Source organism: Augochlora pura, chromosome 6 (genome assembly GCF_028453695.1).
Source record: "Augochlora pura isolate Apur16 chromosome 6, APUR_v2.2.1, whole genome shotgun sequence".
In the NCBI taxonomy this organism is placed as follows: Eukaryota; Metazoa; Arthropoda; class Insecta; order Hymenoptera; family Halictidae; genus Augochlora; species Augochlora pura.
In genome coordinates this window covers 18,147,336-18,157,399 of record NC_135777.1, presented here as the reverse complement: position 1 = coordinate 18,157,399, position 10,064 = coordinate 18,147,336, and the positions used below count along the sequence as shown (strand labels likewise).

The window sequence follows — 10,064 nt, the reverse complement described above, 5'->3', positions numbered from 1 at the left end:
AAGAAATTAAATTTTCCATAAACGTGTGTTTAAAATCTCAACAATGGAAATCGAAGTATCTAAAACCGATGTCCGGCAGGTGTTGCGTACGAACCGCAAACGTGGAATGAAAAGACTAATCATAAAATTTCTGCACCCTAAAAAGTCGCCACTTTCCAGTAACTGCCCACTCGTAGCAACAACTCTCGGAAGTCCCATGGAAACGGTACCCATAAAAATGGTTGCATCCCTGGGCTAGCGCACCCATAAAAATCGCCGTCAGCGTACAATCCTCGAACAAAAACCGCAAAAACGCGTCATCAGTCTCTCGCCGCGTTTAATTCTCACGCGAGCGTCTCTGCGGCAGCGAGTACACCGCGTAAAGCCCCTCGAGGATGACCATTTCAAACACTCCTGGCAGAAAGTATGCCCACCATTGCCAGACGAAGAATGATCGAGGTGGGCAGAGGATGATCGTCCGCGGAAAACGCGCGCGGGAGAGAGCGATGACGAGGAAGGAAGAGAAGGAGAGAGAAGGAGGGAGTGAGTAAGAGGGAGGGAGAGAGAGAGGGAGAGCGCGCGCGCGAGAAAGAGAGCTGGCGAGGGAACAAGAGAAAGACATAGAGAGGGAGACGCGGAGAAAGAGAAAAAGAGGGAGAGAGAGAGAGAGCGAGAGCGGGCGAGTGCGAGCGATGGGGGACGGGAGGGAGACGACAGAAGGCTACATACGGCACACACAGCAACGCTGTTGTGTACGTGCAGGCGGCGAGAGAGAGGCGAGGGACGGAGAGAGAGTCTCTCCGGCAGATGCCGGTGCACCGAGTGAGACGGCGACCGTAAGAGCGAGAGCGTCGACGGAGCCGAGTGGGAGAGAGCGAGAGGGGGGCCGCGTTACCCCCACCACGGGGGTGAAAACTACCCCGAGAGCGCGTGGGGTGTCCGGCCTCGGCGCCGAGGCGAACCGAGCGCGTCCGAAGCGAGCGCAGTGCCCGACACACCAGGTTCCGCACGGCACGACTAGGCGCACCGTCCGGCACAGTCCACTCAGAGATACGACCCATGCTGGACCATCGTCGCTCTGGTCCACGCCGGCATCAGGCATCCAGCATCCGCGCGTCCTCACCTAACACGAGACACCAGGTCGCCGACGTCGGCGACGAGCCAGCGACCAGGACACGCGGCGCCGGGGACACGTTGCCATTCACGTTGACGTTACCGTTAACGTTGCCGTTGTCGTTGCCATTGTCGGTGTCGTTGCCATTCACGTTGACGTCGCCGTTGCCTGCGCCCGGGTCAGCCGACGACGCGACCGTCTTCAGGGTCCAGCGTCCTCCTCGACGTCGGGACACACTCGGCGCGGAGATGCGTCACGGACGGCAGCGACGATAGTCTCACTCGACCAGGAAGCCGCGACTTCACGCGGATCGGGAGGCCCGTCACGAGGGAACGAACGAACGAACGAACGAACGAGACCGCGGTGTGCGCGCGTGACGAGAGACCAGACCGCGCGCGTCGGTCCCCGAGCGGACACACGGCTCTCCTCGCTTCAGGACTCTTGTTTTGTTTTCTTTTTTCTTTTATTTTCTTTCATCAGTTCCTCGTTGGTTGATCCTGCACGCGTAACGTTCCCACCAGGTGATAATATCAGTCCGAAGGTGAACACAGTGACAAAGGTGACGGTTTTGCGTGCGACGCCTCTGAGCGCGACAACGGTCAAGTGATTATATTATCCAAGGATATTTTCGATGGTGGTCAGGGGATCGATCAGCCGGCAGAGACAGTGAAAAAACAAAAAGGACCGCCTCCTCGGTGACCGGCGGCCGGCGGCCGGTGAGCAGCGCACCTGTGCACGCGGGGACCTCCATTGTCCCGCGGACGTCATCGCCGAGGTGTCGTATATGTGCGCCGCGACGTGTGCCGAGTACCCCTGGCCGATCGCGAACGCCAGCCGAGGATCATGAGGACCGACGTCAGTTGACGAACAAGTGCGTCCCGGCCGACTGTCAATCCCGTGGTCGTCGCGGTCCAAGCGCGTGCACGACGATCGCGCCCAGTGAATTCGCTTGATTCGGGAACCGACGTACGCGGCGAACACCGAGGTGTCCGATCGAGACAGCCGCGAGCATCGTCGCCGGCTCGTCGTGGCACCACCAGGTGAAGTTTCCTCGACGTGGAAACAGGTGAAACGTTGCATGGACTTGTTGGTGAAGAGCGGCGCGAGCCGGAGGTGAGGGGGAGGAGGGCAGAAGCGTGGTCGTTTCCGGTCGAGGGTGGTTTCCGCCGAAAAATCGTCGCCTCCCCCCCTTGTTCTTCTCGCCTCCCGGTGGAGCGGAACGAGGAGCAGACGCTGGAGAAAAGAACGTTCGCGAGCAGCAGCAGCAGCAGCAGCAGCCACGAGGACTACCGATTTCCTCCAACCCTTCCGTCCTGGACGCACGACGGAAACGTATCGTTCGTATTGAGACGCGCGAAGAGCCACGGAGAACGAGAAATCGTCACCATGAGGATCAAAATGCCCGCGGTCAGGATCGCGCAAGGTGAGTGTGAGAAACGTATATTGACACGACACCCGAGAAATGCTTGTTCCCTCCGTCGCTCGACGGGAACAGACGCAGCATTATTTTTGGATCACGAGGCGGGGTACGGGGGCGCGCGTATTCGTCGAACGCGGATGAACTTGAAAAGTCCGGGGGGGAACTCCGTGCACGGTTTCGTTAGCGTTTCGTTCTTTCCTGGCGCGGCCGGCTTTCCGAGGATCGCGGAAACTTTCGGCTGGAACGTAACTTTTCCCTTCAGTGCTCTCGATAGCTTCCTCTCGCGATCGATGTCAAGTTATCTGGTTACGCGTCCGAACACATCTCTTTGCTCGCAGAATAATCGTAAAGAAGGCATCGCAAGGAAGAACGGGATTCTGGAAGTGCGACACGTGAGAATTTTGCTTCGCGAACGTAGAAATAGAGTTTCTCGTTTCCCTGCGCGCCGCTCTCGAAGATGTAATTGCCGCGGTAGAAAATATCCGCGGAATCGACGGAATCGTGTCGGCAAAATCCCGAAAAAGCCACCTGTTTCTCGGGCGAGCAGCGTCAACAAATGCCCGCGATTTCTCTCTCGCGTCGGCGAGTCGGAAGCCATCAGCGTCGTCGATCGAGTCGCAATAAATCTGGCCCCCGGCACCCGTGTTCGACCACGGGGATCGTTTCCACCTTAAAACCTTGTCCTTGATGATGCCCCGTGAGAGTCGGGACGGAATCATCTTTGTGTTCTAACGAAAGCTACAAGTCAAAAGACCGACGGCAGAAGGGAACGCGGTGGGTCGCGTGGTCGGGCGTTGCGGGTAAAATAAAAGACTCTCGTGGACGTCGCGGAAGACGCGAAGAAGAAGGAAGGCGATGGAAGGGGGGCTGGAAAGAAAGAGAAAGGGAAAGAAGGAATGAATGAATCGGGAAGGACGAGGCTCTCGCGGGGTCGCGGAAGAGGGCGGCGAGCGCGGACGCGGGAAAAGCGGAATAGCAGGCCAACGTCTTCGAGGAACTCGTCTGAATTTTTAATTAGTCCCCGACACCCCCACCCCGGGGTTTCCGGGGCCGGCGTGCCTCCACCGGGGGTGGTAGAAAAAGACGAGGCGGAGAGGAAGAAGGAGGCTTTCAAGGTGGAGGTGGAGAAAGAAGAGGCCGCCGAAGGGAGGCGGTGGGGTGGGCAAGAAGGAGGGGCGGCATTGTCATGCGCGCGTTTTTCAGAGACTTTTCCACCCCCAACGGTACACACCACCCCCCGCGTAGCCTCGAGCCTAGCCTCCGACACCCCCTCGCCCCCACGGGGAGCCAGCAGCAGCAGCGGCGGCGGCGGCGGTGGCGGCGGCGACGGCGGCTCCGTTTTCTTAATTACAACTGCGATATTCTTTAGTTCGCGCGATGACGCCGCCGCGAAAAGATACCGGAATATTTCTCCAACGATTAACCCCGTCGCGGGCTTCCGTAAACGCGTCTTTGCCGGCCTCGAGTGGCCGTCGATCGATGATCGAGGGGGCATGGCCAGTGGCGATCGTCCACGCGGATGGTGCCGCGAACGGCCACCGCCGCCGAGCTCGTCGATGCCCGATCCTCGATCGGTTGGATCCCGACGGTCCGGCCGATCTCCGATCCAAATAACGACCGCCGCGATCGATGGCCGGCCGCGGCGGCTGACCCGGGGCTTCAGTGTCGATCAGTGTACGCATGTCCGGCACGGGATCGAAATCGTGTGACGTTTCCGCGTCGACGGAGACGGTTCGAGTGCGGCAGATCTAGAGAGGGGTGACGGAGGTGGTGGACGCTTTGTGTGAAAGTAAAAAGTCACTGAACCTCGCGTTTCAAGCATGATCACTGCTGAGGTGAGTCTTGGAACTTTTCGAAGGGCTTTGACGAAGTGGAAATTGACAGGCTGATGCTCGACGATCCGATGTCGCGTTTCTTCTCGCGGCGGTTACAGTATTCGAGTCGATTCGCGTACGAATTTCTCACGGTTCAACAGCGAGGTCGAGGAAAGCCGCGGACCACCGGTCGAAGACTTTAAATTTCTGTTTGCAAATGCGGATTATCCATTCGTACGGGTACGTCCGTACGTCTCCTGTTTACATCGCGATTATCTGCCTCTTCGGTCGTCCTACATACATATAATGAAGTAAATAGATCACGCGTTCGCCTCTCCATTCAACGACAAACACCACTCTCGGGCAATTACCTCTGATTTCGGCCGTGATTCGAGGAATCCGCCTCTTTGCCGAGACTCCGGAACGCTGTCGACTTTCCGTTGACAGGGCGACGTGTCGGATTTATAACGCGAAGCCTGTCGATCTCAATTTTCCCCCGAGTCCGCCGACAGTGAACTTTCACATGCGCGTTCCTCGGATTTATTTCGAACGGAGATTCGAAATTTTCCCCGTTTAATACGGCGAACGTTCTCGATCTTCGCTCCAACGTGCCGACGATGTTTTTCTGCCCGAATTATTGCGACGCGACGACCTCTTATCTGGATAAGCAAATTCCCAATTAAGATACGATTCGTGTGGCCCGTGTGTACGTGGCCGGCGTTCCGCGTTGACGCTTCTGTCCGAGGAATGTCGACACAGCTGCTGTTTGAATACGGAACGCCGGCGGATTCATCGAAATATGAACAACAGACCGCCGGGAATAAAGTGCCGAACGACCTGGTCCCCATTACACGGGCATTATTGTTACTCCGCGGCGATATCGGCGTGTCTCTGGGCCGAGACGCGTAACACAAAGGTAGAGAGGAGAACGACAAAGGCGTCCGCCATATTAACTTGTTCGCCGCGTTGAATTTTAACGTTTTAACGAGCCCGATATAGAAATCGTATTCTTACTTAAACTCGATCGACATCGAAAAACTTGCGAAGAATACCGGCGGGGAGACTGTTCGAGCTCTTCGAATAGGTGGAACGTCTCTTCGTTTACTAATTCACGAGACTTAAGCTGAGCGTGATTAACTGGTGTTAATGAATCAGATCAAACACGAGATTTATTGCCCGGGATCACGGTCGCCTTTTGTTTTAGCAACGTTGCAGACATTTTCATTCATTCCTAGAATCTATCTCGAGAGTTGTCAAAGTACTCGATATGATCTCGGCGCTTAATTGTACAGTGGTTATATTGATCCTCGGAGCTGGAGGTGCGCTCGCGATATCTATATATATATATATATTTCGCCGTTTACGAGAGCAATTTATCAACGACCAGGTTCTTCCGTAATTACGGTAACTGCGGCACGATAAATTGTCTTTTTAAGGCGCGAGGTAGCCAATAAAAAGCGACGGAGCATCGGCGTTCATCGGGAGTAGGAGTCGCTATCGAAACGCGCGTCGATGACGAGCAGTCAGCCGCTCGGTGGCCGTTGAAAAACGAGGCGTCTCGCGCCTCGCGAAAGCAATTTTATCAGCGGCTCGAGAGCGTGACTGGTTAATTGACGCAATTACGCCCGCATAGCAGGACACCTCGCGGCAAGCGGCGTCCTGCAAAGCCTCCCTGGGAGCTCGGTATCGGGCCGAGGCACTTTCGAGGATGTTATTTAGCAAACAGAGTGAGTTTTACGCGCCCTTGTCGGCACGTGCACGGCATATGCGCGTTTTCTATGCCCGCGCGCGCGTTAAATATTGTCTTTGATGCGGCCCGTCGGAAGCCCTTCTTCGCCTTCCATCTTCCCTCCGCGGTCCCTAAGTCCCTCTCCCTCCCACCTCCCCTCTCTCTTACTCTATCGCTCTCCCTCTCTCTCTCTCTCTCTCTCTGCTTCTCTCTTTATCTCTCGCTCACTCTCCCTCTTTCTCGACTCGTAAGCTCGTCGATCGTCCCTCTCTAGCTACCATCGACGTGATTGCAGTGCCCCGGCAAAAAACTACTTTGATTTCTCAGATTAACCTTTCGGGCACGTGGCGAACCCTTCCGTTGTCCCTCCTCCCTCCTACCTCGTGCTCCTATCACCTTGGAGGGCCGAGCACGTGGCCAGGTAAGAACTCTCTCGCGATCGTGCACCGATGGGGACCCATGTGCCGCAAGCCGACTTTTCATCCCAGAAGCACGCGAACCCCGCAAAAAGTCTCTCTCTCTCTCTCGCTCTGTGTTCTCTGTGCAACACGGGTCCCCGCTAATGGCGATATCTTTTATGGGTCGTGAGGAAAGTTGTCTCTCTTCATGGTACACGAGTGAGACGCGACTGCGAACGGCGAATAAACGCCGGGAGTCCTTACGAGGCTCGAATTTATGCACCGGCCTGCCTCTCCGCCAATCAGCAGCTTACCACCCCCGCCGACTCCTCTTCGAAATGAGATACTCTCGATGCACGGTTGCATCGGTGCTGCAACGTTCTTGCCGCGATACACGGTAAGTTTCGAGCTGGTTGCGTCAAGACTGTGCTGGATACTATTACTCGATAGGACGATAATCGTTGCTCGTCTTCTTTTTGTTTTTTTTTTTTAACAAGTCGAATGCGACAGGTTTTTGTTAGTCACGCCTCAGTCGGATGGCTTTTGATGATTTCATTAACCCCTTGCACTATAATAACGAGTCAGACTCGTGATAAAAATTCCACGCGAGATCTACTAAATCAAAAAATTAATAATTTCTTTTAAATCGAAATCAAATTGAATTCTTCTGTTATTAAAGTCTAGAAACGGAAGTGGATAAAGACTGATCCTATTAAGGACAGTATTAAGGACAAATAAGTGCTAATCAACGCAGCGTGGAAGAAGTCGTAGTGCAAGGGGTTAAATTTACGTATGGTTGTTTTCTTATTCCAAGTTTTTCAGATATGTAGAATTTTCATGTAAAAGGGAAAAAATTCTATCGTTCATGTTCTTAGTAAATTATGCTTGGAACCTTCATCAAAAGTGATTCGATATGAAGTAAGAACTATCTTAATCACCTCATAGTTTATTAGCGACGGAGTAATGCAATAAAATCAGTCTAAGAGACGTGAACACGTTCGTACTTTCAGTGAGGTCTGTTCGAAATCTTCAAGAGTGTCATTCGATATGTACTACGAACATTTCTGTTCACCTAATACTTTATTATTGATGAGAACTGTAATAGAAGCAATCTCAAATGCAGACATGCATGTATACTGATCGAGATATCTTCGTCGAAGGGTGGGAATATTTTGGTCCAGACATGCGAACGATCGAACTTTCTACGTTCCCTGGCCCATTTGAACTATTTTATTTACAACATCGATGTCAATGGTAAATAAAAAATATCGATGCATGAGCTAAAAGCACTGCGAAACCCCGTTAAACATTTTCTTGAACATCACCGGCTGTTCACCGGCTGCTCGACCGATTTCTCGTCAAACTGCCTGCGTGAAACCGGCGACTTTAATCTTTATGGTCTACGCCCACTTCTTGTTGGATAATTAGATGAGGATAAACAAGAAATCGAGGTATTTCTAAGCGCGCGTATAAGAAGATGGCGCCACCGACTAATGTCCGATGGCGCATTGACGCTCGCTACTGTGCGCCGCGGAAAAATGCGCGGATCTGCTCTCGGTTTGAACACCGTGGAAAGTAAACACCATGTCCCGACCATTAACCGTGTCGCGGTTGCTTGCGGAGCGTAGTCGGTGCCGATCCGAGAGGCGCGGAGCGGAGTCCCGACGTCGCTCGAAAATAGTTGATAAGATAAGGAAGAGGCGGAAAAGCGGCCCCGTAGTTCCAGCGCCGGGTACTCCGTTATTTCTGGACCGACTTAATAACCAGCGATCGCGTAATTCTTTGCCAAGTGTATACAGCGACGGCTCCGGGACGGCCGCGCGCACCTTCGCGGTCCCCGGACACCGTTAGCAAAGACGTCACCGGTAAAATTCGAAGGCAGAAGTAATTAAATCCATTACGAAGGAAGAAACGGCGACTTCAGGGCAGGAGTAGAAATTAATTAGCCATCCACTCCCGGGACTTTCCTTAAATCCTTGTCCCAGCCAACGCCGGGACAGACGATGTCGATACTGCCTCTCTCATGTTCCCTCTCTCTCTCTCGCTCTCTCCCTCTCTCTTTTACTCTTAGCAGGGCTATCTTTCCCGAACTCGGCTGTATATCGTCCGTCCAATCTGCCGTTCGGCAATTTCGGCTGAAATACGATGTCGTCGGGCTCGTTCGCGAACGCCCGACCAGACCCGTCTCGCTTATTGGTCACCGTGAGACGATAGCTACCCTTAAAACGGGGTTAACGTCGACCACTCGCGTTTTTCCTGCGTTCGACAACTCGCGGCGTCTTCCTTGAGCTACGCGATCTCCTTTCCTAGCCCAGACTGCAATTTTGATTTTCGTTTATACCTGTAGTCTCCCAGCGACAATAATGGAATGTTAAAGAAATGAAAAAGATCTGTACGAACAAGTTGTTACAGCTATAAATCGTCATTAATTACATCGCGATACATTTTGCATTTTTATTACATTAGTATAACTAGATTCACTTCACAATCCACAGATATGTAAACTCGCATTCATTGAAACAGGATTGCTACATGTATCCTCATTTCAAACATCTTCCGCAGCAATAAAACTGGTTAATCCTGTTTCGATCTGTAACTCCGTATACATTGTACATTAAGAGCTTCGATCATCCGACTAATTGGTTTTATAAACGATTCCAATTCAAGTAGCTCCGACGCGAACACCGAGACTAAAAGAACAGGATATGCTAAAAGTCGAAATGGTCCGTCGAAAAAGGATCACCGCAGGATCGGTTTCAGTCGGTGGTTGCACGAGCGACAGGGGAGAGAGAGCTCGTCCCAATCAAGACGACGGCATTGAAATCACGACAGCCAGAAATGGGAGCGAAAACGGAGGAGACTTTCAGCTGGTAATGGGTTTACAAGCACTTCAGAATAGGCTTTTCGTGAAACCGGCCGAGTGCTCCCCGTTAAAAAAAGGATGGAGGAGAAGAATGAAAGTGTGTAGAATGGACACGGAGTCCGAGCCGCGGGATAATGCTGGTTCGCGCTATAAGAAAATTTATGTTGTTTGCAGTCTCGGTTTCCTGGCCCATTGTCCACCATTGTCCGAGTCCCTCCTTCCAAGGTGCAAACACCCTTCGGGGCGATAATCTACTCGCATTATTATACGCTTTGTCGGCCGGTTCACTTGTCAGAGGGGGGGAAGGTGGTCCGTCGGCTACCTGACCAGGGGTCACTCGGGGTGGTGCGCCTTCTTCACTTGCCAAGGTGCGATCCAACCCCTGGACCAAACTGTCTCCTTGTTTAGGGTGCATCGAGGACGAGGGTCAACCTGACCTCTCTCTCTGTCTCTCTCTCCTTTTCCGATCGTCCTCCCCTCTTTTGCGGTCGACGATCTTGCTAATAGCAGAAAGATCCACTTGTTGTGCTCGTTTTTTTTTTCTGATTCGTAAGTGGACAGGTATGACCGACGACCTTCTCTCCATTGAGTTTACGAATTTTTATGGCTTTTTAAGTACTCGATGCGCCGCGGAGAATACGTCTGGAGGTCTCGACCTCGTTCTTTTTAAGTTTTCATGAACCGTTCGAATGTGTGTTTGGACAGGAGGATTATTAATGAGTTTGGTAGACATTAGAGTGCTGCACC

At 52.9% G+C, this 10,064-nt stretch overlaps 1 protein-coding gene across 1 annotated transcript in view; it reads left to right on the top strand.

The window, feature by feature from the left end:
- Window positions 1–2,437: 2,437 nt before the first annotated feature.
- Window positions 2,438–10,064, top strand: part of Cph (BCL11 transcription factor chronophage) — a 42,614-nt gene continuing 34,987 nt past the window's right edge. The window contains exon 1 of the mRNA XM_078182771.1: window positions 2,438–2,516. Within this exon, the coding sequence (XP_078038897.1) occupies window positions 2,480–2,516 (37 nt within the window). The 5' untranslated portion in view covers window positions 2,438–2,479. The remainder of the gene's footprint in view (window positions 2,517–10,064) is intronic.